The following is a 21,252-nucleotide window of genomic DNA, read 5'->3' as shown; positions in this document are numbered from 1 at the left end:
TGCAGTTCTGCTATTGTTTTGGTAAAGCACCCAGGCTCAATATGTAAATTAACGATCATGACTGTGTTCCAATAAAACAGTGTTTACAGAAGCAGGCAGCAGATGGATAAAGCCTGTGGGCCATCCATACTTGTTGACCCAACCTTAGCGTGTACTGAATCATTTGATTTTTTTTTTGTAGCTCTAATTCCAACATATTTTTTCTTGGTGTTTGTGAAACACTATCATAGATAACTCAAGTGTTTTTTAATAAAATTGCCCCATTCAGTAAAAAAGTTTTGACCAGTGTTTCTTAAACAAGATACTTCTGTAGCTAACTGCCAAAAGGACAATGCAATTGAAAATAAAATGAATATATTTGTGGACATATCTTCTTTTACATTACTATACCAAAATTTCACAACTAACCATAAGGAGAGAGGTTTACCTACACAGAGAATGGTGAGAACATTTGCATATTAAATTAAAATGCATTTAATATGAGTGCATTCATTTTATTTTACTGTAAAATTCCTTATTCTTACCTTCCATAAGTTTCCCTGTCTGTTCTGCACTTCCCCCAGGAAGAATCTTGGCAATGTAGGCTCCAATTTCTCCACTATGTCCAGGGATTTCTTTACCACCCACAATTCTAATTCCTAATCCATTACCTGTAGTAAACAATTAGCAAATTATTAGTACTAATTTAAGAAGGGACAATAGTTATCACAAGTTATAGAGATAACAAAAAGTAGATCAGGTACCCAGAAGCTAAATATAACATGAATATTGGAACTGGACACTAAAACCAAAGTATGTCATTCTGATTTCAATAATATAAAATAGGATTTTCTTAGATCTTGGTAGACCCTCCAATGATTGACCTGATATTAACAAGTAATTTTTTGAATTCAGCCATATTCAGTAATATACCCAGGACTTGCCAATTTTTGACTAGGTATTTTGTAAAACTTTTATGAGTGTTCCCAGAGCATACAATTCACTTATGAAATTAAGAAACATTTTACTTACAGAAGAGCAGTAATGACTATTCAAAATTGAGAAGACACAAACCAATCATACAAACAATTGTAATTTATAAAGTGAAAACATGCTCGTAATTTATAAATTATTATTCATTTTTCAGCCTTAATTAATCAACTAACATTGTTTGTGTATTAACCTGACACTTACTACAAGACACAATAAAATTATTCTTGACTGATGAACATCTTAGTAAACTGCCTCTTACTTTGCAGTACAGGTTCTTCTGGAATTAGCCACATGAAAAGACCAGGGTGAATAATTATTATGAGAAATCTAATTGAGATAAATATAAGTGTAGATTTTTTAGTTTCTGTGTTTTTTAAAAAAAGGGCTAAAAATTAGCAAGTATATAGAGGACTAAACACACCTAAACATAGAAAAATACAGTGAATGTACTGTTCTGTAATCTTATGGGACATTGTTGCATATACGCGTCATCATTGACCAAAACATTATGTGGTGCATGAGTATGCTTTAATGCATAGCAGTTTTAAGATCATTATTTTGAAAGGCAAGAAACAAACACATATTAATCATGACAAATAACGGAATATTTGAATAGCTCTATTCTTTTTATTTTTTTGTAGAGACAAGGTCTCACTATGTTGTCCAAGCTGGCCTCAAACTCCTGAGCTAAAGCAATCCTCCTGCCTCGGCCTCTCACAGTGCTAGAATTATAGGCAGGAACCCTTTTCTTTTAAAGCAGTGGCTCTCAAATGGGGGTTACTTTTCCTCCCAGGTTATATTGGTCCATGTCTAGAAACATTTTTGGTTGTCAACATGGAACGATGCTACTGGCATTTAGTGGGTAGAGGCCAGGAATGCTGATAAACATCCTACAATGCACAGGATATCTTCCTAGGATTCTCTAGGCCAAAACGTCACTAGAGCCAAGGTTGAAAACCCCTGTTTTAATGAAAGCAATGCATGTTAATTATTTTAAATCTAATGTGACTATTGAGCAATCTTGATTTTTTAAGCTATAAAAATTAGAAAGATTGACATTTCTATAAAAATAAAACAAGAAAATCCTTTTGCAGAATTCCTTCTATAGAAACGAATGGGTTACAAATATGGGAACAGATCCTATATATAACACTAATACTTTAGTCACATATTTTGGGGCTTTCCTTCTATTTGAATACCTTTAAAAACACTTTTTTCCCCCAGGAAGTCCATATCAGAACTCAGAATCCACAAATAGACTTAAGATTGCTATACCTTATAAAGGTATGGCTAAAAGTGTAGTTGCAGGCTGAGTGTGGTGGCTCATGCCTGTAATCCCAGCACTTTGGGAGGCCAAGGCAGGAGGATTGCTTGAGGCCAGGAGTTCAAGACCAGCCTTGCCAACATAGGAGACAAAAACAGAAAACAAACAAAAGAGTGTAGTTGCGGAACTTCAAAATCTATTCATCGGCATGAAGGACTTTAAAAATCTGGTTTTAGTTTCATTCTGCAAATGACAGTGTCTTGAAGGTGAAGTAGTTGGGTCCTTAGAGTCATTGGATTTCTAGTAGCTAAGCACATTCTCAAACCCTGTGGTAAGGGATCAGTGATGAGAAACTGTAATTAGAACCATCTCAATGAAGTAGCACAGACACAATAATTATTTAATTTTATAATATATAGTCTCACAATAGTGAATTCAAATACTGAAAAATGCTTTTGAAGTATACTTCACAAGCCTCATGTCTTTGGTAAATAGAATAATACAGTCAAAATGATCCTGTGAGAAATGAGACTATATACATAGAAACAATTTCAGTCATATAGTTAATTTTCAACAATTACTGTTCCTCTTGTTGACGTTGCTATATTGTTTTTTGTTTTGAGACAAAATCTCACCCTGTTGCCCTTGCTGGAGTACAATGGTGTGATCATAGCTCACTGCAGCCTCAAACTCATGGGCTTAGGGATTCTCCCACCTTAGCCTCCCGAGTAGCTGGGACTACTAAGTGCCACCATGCCCACCTAAGTTTCTTATTTTTAGCAGACACCAAATCTGGCTATATTGCTCAGACTGCTTTCAACCTCCTAGACTCAAGTGACCCTTTTACTTCAGCCTTCCAAAAGTTCTGGGATTACAGGTATGAGCCAATGTGCCCATCTGCTATTGTTTCTCATGTAGACAATTAAGTTGCATAGGAAGATTTAAAAATTTTTGTAGAATAGAACATTAGAAAATAAATGGACCCAGGGAAAATAACATTTGTTTGTTTGTTTTATAGTAGCTGCTTCTACCCTAATTTGAATGTCATGAAAAGAAATTAAATTTATGTAATTTTAAAGAATTAAATCTGGATATTTTGATTTCATATTTCTATAGTTGCACTGTAATGTTTTTTATTTCAAATATAGATAAAATGAATAAAAATATTTCTATAAAAATGTAACACCACTCCTCAAATCTAGAAAGCAGAATACCAATGGAATTTTGTGTAAACTCAAGAAGCAACATTAATTTTGAATTGAAATTCTTAGAAGTAAATGATCCTTGACAAGTGATGTGTATAGTATTGTTTTTCAACTTTTGACAAATTTTTATCAACATAATGTCATCTCTCTGCTTTTGTTTCATCTCAAAACATTGATGAAATGCTACTTCAGATGCCATGAAAATGGTCTTGTTCTTGTGTTCACAGTACGACAGCATACAGAGACATGTAAACCAATAGTTACTCCAGATAACATAAGTGCTTTACTAAAAAAGAAAGTCATAAGTTGTGGTAATTTCATGATATATAAGCATATCTGTGGTTAAGAAAGTCTTACCGAGAAGTTTAAAATTTAGAAAACCTTCAAAGGTTGGGATCTTTATAGAAAAGAGAAATTCAATGATAAAGGTAGCAAAACCATTAAGAAAAAGCATTACCTCTACTAACCTTAGAATTACAATTTAAGTCTCTACGTACATTATAAGTATTTGATAAATATGCTACTTTGGAGTCACTTTAAAAATAAACTACGCACAAAACAAACATGAGCATACTAAGGAAAAATCTTTACATTTGCATTTAAATTTACAGATTAAATCCAATTTTATGTGTTTATTAATCTGTTACAATGAAAGCTCCAGTAAAGTATCACAAAGAATGTTTTCATTTTCAACATTAAAATATATATTAAAATATTATGAGGTTATAATTAGAACACTGCATTTGGATAAAATTAAAATACTTGTTTAATTTCAATACTCTCATATCCTATACTTAAGCATCAAGGGAAAGCAAAATTTGTATTAATGAACATACTGTTTCTTATGAATAGTTTAAATCAACTGTGTTGATTTTTTATAATAAAGCTATCCTAGAATAAAAATATATTGCTTAGTTCAGTTATATCATTAGTTGGGCTAAAGAAGAAGACAGATTATACATATAATAATGACTATAAAGTTCCAAGAATAATAGAAAAGTCCCCAAAGGATAGTTCATTAAGTTGATTTTTATGTAGTTTACACATTACTTACACTCTTGAGTAAGGTTGTGAGAATTTAATTTTATGTTATTTCACTTACTTATCTCTGTGTTGTAAATTATACATAAAAGTGTTTAAGAAAGTAAACCAAATTACATTAAAAATTCATAATGATTTCCCTTTTTGTCCTATGAAATGCAACAGTTTGTTCATTAATTCTCAAACATGAAGACCTAAATAATTTTCATTATTTATTTAATTATTGGTCAGTATTTAAAAAACGTTCCTATAAACACAACAATGTACATCAATCACCTTAATAACAATCCATACCTTACAGTTTTTAGCAACATCAAAACGGAAACAGCACATTCATGCCAAGTTTAATCCAACTCTAATCCTGAGTATTCCAATAATAAATTCACTTATGCCCATTAGCTTTTTCTTATCCAGCCAATTGCTCCAGGCATGAAAACTGCTGTTCAGCATCCCTTTGTTTGTAGTTTTATTTTATTTTTTTATTTTATTTTGAGATGGAGTCTTGCTCTGTCCCCCAGGCTGGAGTGCACTGTGCGGTCTTGGCCCACTGCAACATCTGCCTCCAGGCTCAAGCGATTCTCCTGCCTCAGCCTTCCTAAGTAGCTGGGATTACAGGCTCCTGCCACCAGGCTCAGCTAATTTTGTGTATTTTTGGTAGAGAGGGGGTGTTGCCATGTTGGTCAAGCTGTTATCAAACTCCTGACCTCAGGTGATGCCTGCTTTGGTCTCCCAAACTTCTCGGATTACAGGCGTGAGTCACTGCAACTGGCCTGTTTCCAGTTTTAAATGTATATCCTTTATGTACATGAAGAATTTGAAGAACAATTCATCTCACATTTCCATGAACTTGCATTCACACCTCTTTTCTAATGTAATCTAAATAATATTAATATTAAAATGTTATGTACAGTTCAAAGACTGTACAAAAGCCTTTCCATATTCACAGTATATTGCATGAGATGAGTCCAAGATGGCCTGCCATATGACTGAAATGACCATTGACATGGGAAATAAGGGAGACAAGTTAAAAAATACACAAAAATGACACTGGTATTCTGGCTCTGTAGAACACACTTTTCAAATGACAGATGATGTATGCTGTTAAAGTAATTTTACTCAAAGCACATAGGATTTTCTCCCCCTTATAGACTTGGAATAATTCCTACCAAGAAAATTTGTCAGGACTGCCACATTCACAAATGCATTCTTCATTCATGTAATGACATAAAGATTTTCTTTTTCCTTCATTTTAGCTTATATAAGACAATTGCAAAATTAGAAGCATAAAGACTACATCTGAAGAGTTTGCCAGATTCTTCTATAAAAGGCAATGAAAAGGAAATTTATTTCATTTAGCAGTACTTAGGGTCCAAAACAAAATGATTGTTTGATATGAGGCTAGACATCACAAAACTGGAAAATAGGGTCACTTTATAGGTTTGGCCTTGATACTAAATTGATGGCAGGCCAGGACGTGGGGTGAGGTCATTCACTTTGTGTGTTAAAGAAAATTGTTGTTTTGAGAGACACTTAAGAAACTCTACAATGATGATGGAAATAAAATGGTGTAAACTTATGTTAGTGTAAAGCTATGACGCACTTGACAAAATAAATGTCAGTTTTCCTTATATAAAATGTAAGTAGGAAGAAAAATACTATTCTGATTCAAAATTAAATATAGAGTCTTTTGTTGGATTTCTTGACTTAATATGGGATTGTGGCAGAAATACTCTATCATGATTTCCAATGAGCCACTTCCTGGTATAATCCCTTCCCTTTGAGTGAAGGCAGAACTTGTGACATGCTTCTAATCAATAAGATCTGACAAAGGTGATAGATAGCCACTACCATAATTATTTTATATTGGATTCTATCTTAAGAGGCTAGAGTAAGAGATTTCCTCCTGGCCTTCAAGAACTAAGCTGTCACATGTTAGTGGACCTCATAGCAATAAATTGAGAGAGACCACTTGGGGTCAGTGGCCCCTGCCTGACAGCAACCGTATGGGGAATTCAGTTCCACATCTACAAGAAACTGAATCCTACCAACAACCACATGAGTTTGGAAGAGGTCTCCCAAGCTCCAGAAAGGGATACAGCACAACTAACATAGATTATAGTTCATAAGTTCATGATCAGGGAACCCACTGAAGCCATGCCTGGATTATTGACCCATGAAAATGATGATAGTGAATATCTGTTGTTTTAACTCATTAAATTTGTTATGCAGTGATAGAAAACTAATACAAGGATAAAAATCATACTCAGAAATTTGTTGTGCACACAACATATGTATACATTATTTTGGTAGCAAAATGTGCAAGACATTTGTGTTTACAGTAGTTACAACAATGATCGAGTAGTGATAGAGGGTAGGAAAGAAGGGAAATAGGCTGGGTAAGATAGTATATGCATATTGTATTCTATTCTTAGAAAATGCCTTTAAAATTACATTATCTCATTGGATTTTAAAATAAAAGAGCAAACGGAAAAAAAAAAAAAAAGCCCTGTATTTTGCATGTGAGGAAATGAAGCTTTGAGAGGTTAAAAACTCCAGGCTACACAGCTAATATGAGGGAAATCTGCAGTGAAGCACATATTCTTTCTCCAAACAAGTGACTTGGCAGTAAGTCTCCTGTTTGGTTTATGCCAGTTCACTTGGTTTAGAATAAGAAGGCATAGGTTTGACAGTAGCACACCCCAGTCCCTCCTTGCCCCATTCAATTTTAGAGAAGAGTGATGGGAGAATTTGCAACCAAATAATAAAAGAGAAAGTACCAAGATATGAAGAAAGGTGTTGGAAGCCAGCATTTCTCAGTCAAGACTAAGCAGAGGAAATGCTTTTGGCTTAGACAGCCCACAAGTTATACTACATGGTTTAATCTGCAGTAGCTGCAACTAATTAGTTAGGAAACATTATATTTGTTTTGTCAGTATAATTTCCATTTTTCTATTACTGCATATACTTTTATGTATGTTTATATCTATTTTTCCAACATTATAAAGATGAGATTATTACATCTTTTAATATTATAGCTTTTAGCATTATAATCCAAATATGAATTGCATACATATCTGTTAAATGAATAAGTAACTGGCTTAATATTTCTATATCTTGGTATGTATATCTGTATAGAACAAAGTGCCATATATGTCTGATTATGTAATAATTATTATACTAACCTATATTTTGGAGGGAGTTGAAAACTGATTTAGAGAGAAAAGTTCTCAATTTGCTGAGTCATTTTAGGTACATAAATAAAATCCAGATGCCAAATTATTTTTACACTACAGGCTGAACCTGTTCTCATCAAAATCAATTTGCATTTGGTGAAGGAGATATTCAATATAATTCAACAGCTTCTACTTTCCTATATATATCAGGGGCTAATTTTTCACTGAAGAGTCATTTAGTACAGTTATTTTTGGTTATTTTCGTTACTGTATTAAAAATAATTACTACTATCTGGAATGGACAAAAATGTATTTCATGGTGTTAATAACTGGGCTAAAAGTATTCAAACATCCCATTGAAATTATGCTTTAAGCAAAAAGTGAGCTGCTTTTATTTTCATCTAATTTTCTATTCTATAGGATGTATTGATCTTTTGTCAAAACATCTCAAAACACATGACTTTGAACAGATGGATTTTATTTGATTTTTGTTGTTTGTGCCAATATTATTTTACGTTAAGTGTATTTGATTTTTCACAATCTCTTCAGCATTGTCTTCAGGGATGGAAGAAAAGAGTAACACTTGCAAAGTGTCTCCTATGTGTCTGACACTATTCCGTAGCTTTTTTTTGCATTGCCTTTCTTTAACCACCTCCACAACATTTTGAGTTATGTACTATTCATACCAGTTTTACGACAAAGCAGCTGAGACTGCTAAGGAGAGTTAGAAACTTGCCGTAGGTTGTCCAGCATACAAAAAAGCTGATAACTCATTGTTTTTCTCTTGACTTTCACATCCTTGTTCTTTCTACCTTTGATCATCACTCCAACTGCCAAGAAAATATTCTAGAAAATCAATATAAATCCTTACTCCTTTATTGAATCCCACTTCTCCTTGCTTATTTTTCTACTGCCAGTTCACATACATTTTACATTTATATGCCTACGTTTCACATTAATATTACCATCTATCCTCCTATCCTTGAATATTGTGAATGTCTTCACTCTCATGTAATCAATTATTCATTCCTTTAATTTTATTTTATTAAGAGTGGATAAGAAAATGTGCTAAGCTACCTCCAGCTGGAAGCAAAGCCTATAATGTCACTTCCTTAGCAGGAACACAATATCCAAGCAACCTGTCAGGAGAAATGATAATGTTTCTGTGAAACTCACCCTGAGAATAAAAACTTCCTTTGTTACTGAGTAAATAAATCCATGTTTTCACCAGAATTTACCAGGAAGAAATTGTGATTTCAAAAGAGATTCAATCTGAGCTTTACTCTATTTCCATAGCTTTATGCTCAATATATTCCTAAACAAGGCTTACAATGAAAAAGTGAACACTCTGGGAGGCTAAGGCAGGTTAATCACGAGGTCAGGAGTTCAAGACCAACCTGGCCAAGATGATGAAACCCTGTCTCTACTAAAAAACTACAAAAATTAGCCAGGCGTGGTGGCAGGCACCTGTAATCCCAGCTATTCGGGAGGCTGAGGCAGGAGAATCACTTGAACCTGGGTGGCACAGGTTGCAGTGGGCCGAGATTGTGCCACTGCACTCTAGCCTGGGCTGGGCAACAGAGTAAGGCTCCGTCTCAAAAAATAAATAAATAAATAAATAAATAAATAAATAAATAAGTAAATAAATAAAAAGAAAAAGAAAAAAAAAGAGAAAAAAAAGGAAATGAATACTATGTAATTGCACTATCAAAATAATAAGATAGAAAAAGCCATTTTATATGGGAAAGGAGAAATTCAGTGTTAAGGCCCACTTTGTAGGATCTGTTTAGTTCCAGCAGTTAGGGTAGAACACACTTGTCCTGAGGGTGACAGCTTTGCTTTCTTTTGGTCTTCTATGAGAAACAGAAGAGATAGCATAATTGTTTTAACTCTTTCTATTTTAAGAATTGGCTGATCTGAAAAAAATTAGTTTTCTCATAAAATGTTCATATAATTGATATTGGAGAAATGTTAAGTGACTCTTAGCCATAACTTATCCAAATCACATGGAGTAGCTCACCATATTTTGCCTCAGTACCTCTTTATTTACCATACCGCATTTGAGAGCAGCAGTAGACTCACAAGCAAAGGTGATCCAACCTATTTATTTAAACTTTCGTGTATCTTATTCATTCATTATGATTAAGCTTCCTTCAGAATTCAACTTTGAAGCAAACAAAACAAATTTTTTTAAAAGACCTCATAAACGAAGCTATATTTTCAATGATTTCAAGATGCCAGTCTTCTCTATCAAATTAAACTTAGACTATTTATTTGTCTACTGGGCCCAACATATGCTGGCCCTAGCTTTTTATATACTCTGGTCCCTTTCATATACTCTGTGTTGCAGCAAAACAAAACAAACAAAATAAAAATAGTCTATTATCCTGCATATTAAGTAGATAAGTCACTGAAAGGAAAGAAACAGAGCTAATTGTGGTCTAAAGGTTATAGTTAAGACTCAATATTAGATGCTGCCTAATTTTCTGATAAAATAACGAGGGTCGGACCACAAGCTCCCTCCCATCCCACGCCCTCCCCCACAACCCCAACTCTGCTCTAATGGATCAGGTTCCCTCGCTGAAAAATCCTCTTTATCAAGGGGGTCAGGAATTTCCGTTTCCTGCCAGTCTGAGGAACTATTCAGCGGAGCCAACCAAGTTTCCCTGTAGGACCTAGGGGCGCTCCAACCTTCTGACACTAAAAACCCAGCCTTGCACAGGCTCTGGTTGTTCAGTGTTCCCCAGTACAACCCCGTGTGGCTCTGTGTCATGTGTGGTGTTCTGTTGCCCCAAACTTTGAGCATATGTGACTAATAAGCTGCTGTTGATGTCATCAGTCCAGTGTCAGGTGCAATGTGATCAGCCCTCGCCATAACCCCAGGACAGGCAGGAATCTGTCCCTCACCACCAGGATGATTAGGAGGCAATTAAATTATTAAGTATTGGACAAAATATCAACCTGATAACTAACCAAAGAAATAATACTTAGAGCAAAATGATATAAAATTTGGCTTCTGAACTAAGTTACAATATCTTTTTGTGACAATTATATGATTTAAAATTTCCATAGTGGAAAATGAATGAAAAACAATTTCTTAGTTTGGGAGTGCAAAGTAGTAGAACTTTTCTGATAAGAAATTTGAGAAGATGTTTAAGGAACGTCTAAAATATCCTTTTCCTTTTACTCACTGATTTTACTTCTGTAAATATATTCTAAGGGAATAATAAACAATAAGGCAGCATTTTTTCATTGCAGCATTGTTTATGTAATAATGGAAAGGGGGAGAAGACATAAATGCCAATCAATTAGAAAATGGTTGAAGTAAATAATTAAACATCTATACAATGTAATAAAATCCAGTCATTACATTTATGTTTGTGAAGAGCTTTTGAGGTAAAAGGAAAATGTATTTACTGGGCAATTTATACCATATTAAAGATATGTATCTGAACTATATTACAATGTACTTTCAACTTTTAGTGTGTGTGCACACGTGTATAAAAAAGGCAGGAAGTAAAGGAAAAAATATAAATTGTAAAATTATGGCTTCTATTTTTAGCTTTGTAATTTTTACCACTACCATATTTTATAGGAAATATTTTACATATTACAATATATTATTTTATTATATATACATACATGCAAATATATACATTTATAAGTATACATAGAAGAAGAAGGCTGAGAATGATACATGCATTTATCATTTAGCTACTGTAAGCTGAAAGCTAGGGGGACATTTGCCTTTGAGATCTCTAGCTATAAAGGAAAGCAGAGTAACAAAAATATTCATGAGAAAATGGGGAAATATGTGTTCTCTATATTCCATTGGTAAAATTATTTGAACAAAGAGCATTGCAAAAATTTGTACATGTTAATATATGTACACATAGTTTATGAAACGTATTTTAATTTTCAACATGTAGCTTCATGTGTTCATTGTTTCAGGTACATTAGCTCCACTTCAAGTGGTAAGTTCTTTAAGCAAGGACTCTACCACAGACTTTTCCCATACCTATCAAAAAATGCTGCCTTATTGTTTATTATTCCCTTACAATATATTTACAGAAGTAAAATTAGAGAGTAAAAGGAAAAGGATATTTTGGACGTTCCTTAAACATCTTCTCAAGGCTGATTCCATATTCAATATTACATATCTACTTGTTTATAGTAGGAGATAGTTCTTTATTTATTGTGACTCTTCTTTCTGTTAGTCCACATTATTTAAAATAGATTTAACAGTTACAGAAGGTGGACAAATTGTGTTTATAGCATTTTTAATTATTTAGGTAGAACATGAGAATTTTGTTGTAGTTGCTTTTTTAAAACTAATCTGCTGATCACAATATTATATCTTTGAGAACTGTCAATCGGATATATAGAACTATTCTTACCACGTTTCATCTACAGTCTGAATATAAATCTCTGAATAACTTCTATTTTAGGTTTGTAGATTTTCATTATAAACACTTATAATCAAGGAAAAAAGAGGAGAATATTTGTATTTGGAAGAAATAATCATACTTTCAAGTTATTTCAGAAAAAAATAGAAAACCTTTAACTACAAAGTAATATATTTATTTTTATATTTCATGTCCCCTAAATATTTATGATTATCACTATTTTCTTTAGATTTCTGCATGTATAATTTACTTGGTTGCATAGTGGGACTAATAAATTTACGCAAAAGATCAATATTACAAGTGTAATAAATTTAATTCAAAAAATCTTCCCCTATATTTGACAGAGGGCTTATTGCTGTGTTTATTTGTATGTATGCATATATGTACCTTCCCTGCAAAATGAATACATGATCAACTCAATGTTTTCACATATTGCCAGTGGTGGAAATTCCATTGATAAATACAAGAAAATGGAAAGTCTGACTAGCTATTTTTGTCTTTTTTAAAAGCTGTTCTTAATCACTTCTACTCAGATTTTTAAAATTTTAGGTAGAAGAACTTTACCACTGAGTAGCAATGAAGGCAAGGAGAGGTAAGAATTCTATAACAGGATGAGGACACAGTCTGTGAGTTTAATCATGGCTAATTGTCAACTTTCTTTAGGATTCTAAGAATGTCACAATCTTCCTCAGAAACTTAATGGACTCATTTATGAAACATTGATAAGCTATCTGAACTATTCTCTTCAGATTTCTGAGATCTCTCAGAATATTGTTGTCTCTTTCAGTCTGATTCAATTATTTAGAATTGTTATTAGGTTGTCAGATGAGTAATTCTGGCTGGTATATTAGAAAGAGGTACATTAGGCCTGCAGCTTTCTTTTTTATGCACATGAAATCAATACTATAATGGAATATTTAGAAACCATCATTTATAGAATCTTATGCCAAAACAAAATTCATTCATTACCTGTGTTTTATTTTATATGTAATACTTTAAATATTTAAGTATAAAAAAATTGTACAATCAAAACAATTTGGAGAATGACTAAAAAAATTCAGAGAAATATGGTGTTTTTATTACTATTTCAGGAAATACATTATAAAAGCTGCCAAAATTATAATTAAATACAAAGATCACAAAATAAAATAAATAAAATTTTCTCCCAAAAAATGAGTTGTATAGCTGGACAAAATGTTAAAAAACAACCAACCATTTCAGCATTTTGGAAATTAAACAAAAGTTTATAACAAACTGAGCAGCATTTGTTCATGAGAAGCTACTGATCTTCAAGTAAGAACACTAGTGTATTAGTCTGTTTTCACACTGCTGATAAAGACATATCCAAACTGGGCAATTTCCAAAGAAAGAGGTTTATAATGGACTTACAGTTCCACGTGGCTGGGAAAGCCTCACAATAATGGCGGAAGGCAAAAAGTCACACCTCAGTGGATGGCGGAAGGCAAAGAGAGAGCTTATGCAGGGAAACTCCTCCTTATAAAACCATCAGATCTCATGAGACTTATTCACTATCATGAGAACAGCACGAGAAAAACTTTCCCCCATGACTCATATACCTCCCACCGGGTGCCTCCTACAACACGTGGGTATTCAAGATGACATTTGGGTGGGGGGCACAGTCAAACCATATCAAGTGGGAATATTGGTCATGATTGGCTTGGGCTGCTTCCATCCCCAGCTCAGTTGTCATGATAGCTCAGTTGGACAGGGCAGGGTATGAAAACCAGAAGCTTTATTGCTGGAGGGGATGAAACAAGTGGTAGACTTGCAAATTATTTGGGGGTTAAACTGGGAGACTAGGAATTGGGACATCCATAAATAGATTTAATAAGTTCTCAATATATCCCTGGGTAAATGGAGGCTGAGTGCACGTTTGGCAGAAACCAGAGAGAGCCCAAACTGTTCACACAAATTTAACCAAAAGAAGGTTACACAGATGTGCAGCACAGAGAGAAGTTTCAGTGGAAAGTAAAATCATAGTCATACTTGGAAACTGTCACACTCACAAACTGCTTGTGCTTTGAATGTCTCTCCATTTTATATACAAATTTATCAACAAAGTTTTGCAAATCTTAATGAAGTCAAAATAATTAAATCATAAAAAATAGGTACAAATAGGTTTTCCAACTACAATGAAACTAAGTTAAACATCAAGAACAGAAAGAGACTGGAAAAATCCCCAAACATTAGGGAATATAAAAGCATGTTTCTAAATAAACAATAGGTAAAAGAAGAAATTACAAGGGAATTAAGAAATCTTTTGAACTGAATAAAAATGAAAAAAAAAAATGCATGGGATGCGGTAAAACAGTCCTTAAAGGAAAATACTTTGTTTTAAATGTCTATGTCAGAAAACAAGAAAGCTCTCCAACTAATTAATTTTTCACCTTAAGAATCTAGGAGAAAAAAGCTAACTAAAAAATAAATGAAAGAAAAGAAATAGATGATATGTAGACCAGAAATCAGTAAAATAGAACACAAAAAAAATAATGGAGAAAAAATCAATAAAAGCAAAAGTTGAGTCTTTGAAAAGATTGGCAAAATTGACAAATCTTCCACTAGCTTTACTAAGAAAAAATTGAAGACACTATAATAAAAATTAGGAATAAAAAAGGGCTTCACTGTGTGACCTAAGAGAAGTGAAAAGAATAAAGTATTATGAATACATTTGTGACAATAATTATAAAACATAGGTGAAATGAATACACTTTTAGAAAGACTCAAATTACCAAAATTGATTCAAGAAGAAAGAGAACATTTAAATAGTCTTATAACAAACAAAGGCATTGAATTAGTAACTGGATGTCTTCTTACTGCAAAAGAATGCTTAGGCCACGTGACTTCATTGGTGGATTCTACCAAATATTCAAAAAATGAATACTACTAATTCTTCACAAACTCTATAGAAAAACAGAGCCAGAAATACTTCCCAACACATTCTACATGGTCAGTATTATGAGATTACTCAAAGATATCACAAGAAAACAAATCTACAGAATAATATCGCTCATGAATATCAACATACAATTACTTAAAGCAAACTAAATCATGAAACATTGCTGGCAAGAACACAAAATGACACACTCACCTTGACTATGTGGCAGTTTCTTAAGTAGTTAGACAGAAACTTATCATACAACCCACAAATTTTATGTCTAGTAAACTACCCAACAAAAATTACATATTATATATCTATACTAAAACGAGCATGCAAATATTATTTAAAATATGGGGAAAAATCTCACAGAAAAACAAAATGTTGACTTTTTAAACAATGAGACATATTTAGCAATAAAAAGGAGCAAACCAGTGGCACATGCTACAACTAACCTAAAAACTAGTAACCTAAAAAACTGATCAATGAGAGAAATCAGACACCAAAACTGTACATTGAATGATCCAATTTATATGAAATGCCTGGAAAAGGCAAACTTACAGAGACAAAAAGTAAATCAGTAGTTAGTTTTTGGATGAGGGATGTTGGAAGCAGAGATTGCTAACGGCCTCAAAGGAGTTTTTTGCAAAGATGGAAATCTCTAAAACAGGATTGTGATGATTGCACAACTCCGTAAATGTATTAAAGTCATTGATTTGTACACCAACAATAGATATTTATGATATGTAAGCTATATCCAAGAAAACTGTTAAAATAATGATGATAATAATAATATAAAGTTATCCACATGTGGTACTACTGCCAACTAGGATCCAATGAGCTCTGTTATAATTTGTCTCTGTTTCTAAAAACTCATAAAGATGATGACTAACGCAGAACAGAAAATGAGCCCCTATTTCCTAAGAAGACAATGCTATCTTTTCAAACTTAACAACATTTTTAGTGTTCTTCACTATTATAATTGCTAAGTCTTTCTAGCCTTGCAGATGTAGCCAGTCCATTATAGAACTGTACATAGCAAATGCCTTTCTTAAAAGCCAGAAGAATTTCTTTGGCTTGTTTCAAACAGCTGTGTTTCTGAAGCCGTAAGATGGAGTTTCAAATAAGAAATAAAAGGAGACTCATTTTTTTGAGCATCACATTTTGTTCTTTTTTTTTTTCTGCTCATTTCTCTTTAAGAGAAGAGGAAATAACATTTGTTGAGCATACAGTAAGTACAATACTTTGTGTTAGGTTCACTTACAATTATGAGATACACGGAGTTCATTTTATTTACAGATGAACAAACTTATTCTCAAAATTTACATGTGTTAGAGCTGAATTTCAACACAGGTATTTATAATTCCAAAACTTATTACCTATTCTCTCCACTCTGTTGCCTTGTGTTTTGCTGAGGACTTTCAAAACTATTGTACAGTTGTTGATAAACACTTATATCTTTGAAGTTAACAGGTTAAAAGTTAAAGGATATATTTTCTAAAAATTGTGAACCACTTAATAGAAGATTACATGCCTGTGTTTCTCTCTAGGTACATTAAAAATTATAAATCGCGGTGGACCTGTATAGCTGTGTGTGTATACACACACATACATAGTTATGGGTATGAACAATAACTGTATAAATTCCTTGACAGTTGTCTCAGTTGTTCCTAAAATTTTGTAGTAATAATTACTTACATTTCAGGTCCTCCTACTAAATTGTTAGTACATTAAAAATCTGGGTCTTTGTTGTGTTCATTCTATTAATCTAGCACCCAACAAAATTTAAGTCACACCATGGATGATAAATGAATGATCATCAATGAATAAATATTTTAAAATGTATCCACTATGAGTTACAGAAACAGTTTACTTTATGCTATATATGTTTTTTTAATAATGAGAAAAAAGTATATTTCCTTTTTGAAAAAGAATTTCACTGTAGATATTGTTATAGCAGTGGCTTTCAAGCTTTTGGTTTGGGGAAACATATATCCTCTTTAATATTACTGAGTATCTCAAGCAGTTTTTCTTTATATATGTTACAGCTATATAAAAAATAGTATATTTTCCATATTGTAAGTTAAAATTGAGAATTAAAAATATTAACACATTTAAAATAACAGACTTGTTCCATGTTAAAACAAATATTTTATTAAAAATAACTATTTTATAAGCAAAATTCATGAGAAGGGGAATGCTGTTTTAAATTTTTGTAAATCGGCTTAATTTGGACTTAACAGAAGCCAGTTGAATTTTCACAGCTACTTCTGTATCAAATCTCTCGTGAAGTCACACATTAAATAACCTCTGAAAAACTATATTGTATATTCATAAATGGATGAGCGTGAAAAAGGCAAATTCTGCCTTTGCATTACTATTAAAATAGTCTTGAATTGTGGACCCCCCCTGAAAGAATCTTTGAGATCATGAGGGTCCCACTGACATTATTTTGAGAACCACACAGAAGAACGTTGAAAACCAAACAAAACAAACCATTACTTCTCTCTTCTATTCTGAAATTATTTTTGCTTTCCTAAATAATTTTTTTCTTTTATTTCCCAGGTATGCTTGTTTTATATAACTTTTATAAACTATTTATAAAGTTAGAACTGTCTATTAAAATATTATAAAAGGTTCATAGTAGTTTTACTATCAATGAGTTTATGTAACCAAAATTAAAATTCACTAATGGCCATTTTCCACCATAAAAGAACAGATATACTACATTTGATTCTTTACTACTTCCTTGCTTAAATCTTTGTCTTGTCTCACAAAGACAGCTAAATTATTAGTTTTGCTAGCTTTTTCACTATTGATGAAGCTTTTGCATACCGCTGTTTCACTGTGAACATGAAAAACAGACAGTAATTATACAATTTTATTATGGAAAATTTAAACATATGGAAATGTAATATAAGACTACAATAAAATCCAATGTGGTTAATCTCTAAGTCCAACAATCAACAAATTATGTTCAATTTTATTTCATCTACATCTCCACCATTCTCTACCCTTAGCTACTAATTTTGAAGTAAATTTCAGATGATATCATTTAATCTGTAAATATTTTAGTTTGCATTTCCAAAAGATACATTCAGTGGTAATTATAGTTAATAACAATATATTGTATTATAGAACAATGCTAAGACAGTTGTTGTAATAACTCTAGCTAATTAATATCAGCATTATCTCATGTAGTTATCACTGTTTCAGGAAACATATAAACTTGTATATATACTTCAAAACATCATGATGTATATGATACCATTTTATCAGACAATTTAAAAAATACATAAATTCAATTAAAACATTAACATATAAATGAAAGTATAGCTAACAATAAATCCTTAATATTACCAAATATTTAGTCAATCAAACTAGGCTTTTTGTTGAGCAGAAAATGACACAGAGACTAGCCAGGAGTGTAAATGTTCTTTGCCATCGTTTCCCTGGCACTGGTTTAAAACTTCCAGACACTGTCAAAGATTGTAACTTCTGGTTCTAGCCTCATATGGAGATGTATTTAAAACAATTAAAAGTAGAAGTAGAATATAAAATGCAGATTGTTTTAAAAGACTTAATATAGTATGGGATTATTTTTCCTAAGACATATGGAAAATGTATTCAGTAGTAATCAATACAGGGTAACTATAACAAGGAAACCATTTTTAGTATTACTTTAGGTAGATATCAAAAGAAAAAGGGGCATTCAGAGAAAAGATATAGTACATTACTAGCAAATTTATTGTCCAAAACAATAACCTTTTCTCTTTTTGTGAAATGTATATGCGGAAGAAATTAAATTTACTTTTGAGACTAGAATATTTACTAAAGAGCTAGCATTTATTTTTGCAATGTTATGTTTTAAAACTTGTTTCTAGTTAAAGTAAAAGAATAACTGAAGAGTAGGAAAGATAAATAATAAGGTTGAGGGAATAGTTCTTTTTTTTTGTAGAGTACTTATATGTATATTTTTTATTATACTTCATGTTCTAGGGTACATGTGCACAATGTGCAGGTTTGTTACATATGTATACATGTGCCATGTTGGTGTGCTGCACCCACTAACTCATCATTTACATTAGGTATATCTCCTAATGCTATCCCTCCCCCCTCCACCCACCCCACAACAGGAATAATTCTTAATAGAGTATAAAATAATACAGCTAGAACACAGGCACATTGGCATAGGTTCTGATGATTTAGGAAAAAAATGATTTTAAGATTTCCATTGTACATCATGAAAAAATAATTTTGGCATTGTTAGAAAATATTATGTTGTTTTGCTTTATGAGCTGGAGGAAACTGAAATCGTTTTTAGCAAGTAATTACTTCCACAATAGGAGCCCTTGGATTTTAAGATTCACCCTGGAATTTTCATCAGTACTTAAAATACAGTTTGAACAGCAATAAAACTTGAAAGTCTGAATTATCTGTCTCTGGTAGAAGAAAAGCTACCTACTCTTAAAGGGAAAACAACATTAGACTCCTAATCAATTCATTTTCTGTGAAAATAAGAAGAAATTTGCTCAAAGCAAAACCTGTTCCTCGTCCACATGTTCCACTGTCTAAGATCTGCAAGGAACAATAGCAATTACACTGAAGAAAGACCCTGTTTGTTATATCAGTGCTTAAAAAAGAAAATACAGTACATATACCATGTTAGATGTACTGCCTATACATATATAATACATAAATTATATGTATCTGAATATTTTCTATTGATGCACATTGTCCATGAAATTCGAAGAACATACTTTACTAAAAATATAGATAATATTCATTTTTTGAAATTTCATTAACTTGGAACAATTTATATTTCATCTCATTGATTTAAATATGGACTCTTTAATTATAATATAAAAATTTCATATATCTTTCAAAAAGCTTCCAGGTCATGAAAGGCAAAGGAGGATTGAGGACCTATCAGATTGGAGGAGATGCAAGAGTCAAACAATTAAATGCAATGTGGGATCCTGAACTAGATCCTGAACTGGATCCTGGACCAGAAAAAAAAAAATGGTGGGTTAGTGGAGAAATTCAACATTTGTATAAGGCTTATAGATATTTTAATATTATCATATATATGTTAATTTCCTGGGTTTGATCACTTTTTTGGGATTAGAAGTTAACATTAGTAATGTTGGGCAAAGAGTGGGCAAAAGCAATGTCTGTATTACGTTTGGAAATCCAAAATTATTTCCAAATAAAAAGTTCACCATTAGCTTTGGCTTATAAAGGAACACAAACAAACAAAACCCCAGCATAAATTGACAGTGTTCAAGTTGAGTAGAAATAGAGGAATTTATTCCTTAGAAGAATTCAAGACAGATTTTTAATTTCCTGTGTAAGAATGTCTTGTATTCCTACAACCAGTGACCATATTTCTTAATACAGCAATTCCTGCGGAGCATTGTAATACCAGGTGCATTAAAACATATGGTTAATGAAAAGAATGATGCAAATAGGTACCATTTAGTACCTCCTCATATTGATGATCATGTCATAAATGTCTTTTATGTTCAAATGTATATCCTGCTTGTTTTTTTACATTTCTAAAAACACAATTTTGATATAAAAAGTTTTCCAAAATGTCCTGAGTCATCTAAAATGAAACCCAAATGTCAGTACATATGTCAATCTGACATTAGAATAAAAAAAATTAGATTATATGATTTGCTTTACCTGAAACTGTGTGATCCTTTGAGTCTCTTGTTATTTTTATCCTTGCGTGAGGAAAGATGTAGTGCATAGTTTTCCCGTTCATCTGTATGATCTAAGACATACATGTAATAAGGTAAAAAACCAACATTAAAGACACTTAAAGTGCAATATATATAATTAGAATGGTTTATTTCAAAGCACATTGATTAAATTAATGGAACATAGTAGGAGATTCTCACATGATGGCAATTTAAACACCTTACATGAACACTATATAATGATATTGCTGGTTCTGAGTTCTTATGGTTTTTGCATTTGTAACCAATGGCTGTTGCAAACTGATTTGTTGTATTTGAAAAATTAATAAGTGCATGCAATAGGTTCTGAAGAATGTTTGTTACTACAGTAGTATGCAGTCAATATTGATGACCTCGGATAGAGAATGTATATGGAAAATGCCAGCTGCTGATTTTGCTCTGGACAGCCTAGGAATGGAAAAGCATTTTTAATTTTCAGCAATTAAGTGGTGCCAGGGAGAAAAAAACAGAGAAGATCCTCCTACTTTGACATCTCTATTATCATAATCAGGATTGCTTTATGTTTATGTTGCTTGATTTATTGTGGCACT

The 21,252-nt window shown here is 32.4% G+C and overlaps 1 protein-coding gene across 1 annotated transcript in view; it reads right to left on the bottom strand.

The window, feature by feature from the left end:
• Positions 1-524: 524 nt before the first annotated feature.
• Positions 525-21,252, bottom strand: part of LOC105550981 (protein piccolo) — a gene marked incomplete at its 3' end in the record, with an annotated part of 283,932 nt that continues 263,204 nt past the window's right edge. The window contains exons 11-12 of the mRNA XM_011996071.1: positions 20,646-20,736; positions 525-650 (exon numbers count right to left, since the gene is read on the bottom strand). Of these exons, the coding sequence (XP_011851461.1) occupies positions 525-650; positions 20,646-20,736 (217 nt within the window). The remainder of the gene's footprint in view (positions 651-20,645; positions 20,737-21,252) is intronic.

This window comes from Mandrillus leucophaeus, unplaced genomic scaffold (assembly GCF_000951045.1).
Source record: "Mandrillus leucophaeus isolate KB7577 unplaced genomic scaffold, Mleu.le_1.0 Scaffold50, whole genome shotgun sequence".
Lineage (NCBI taxonomy): Eukaryota > Metazoa > Chordata > Mammalia > Primates > Cercopithecidae > Mandrillus > Mandrillus leucophaeus.
This window is presented reverse-complemented; position numbering and strand designations above follow the sequence as displayed.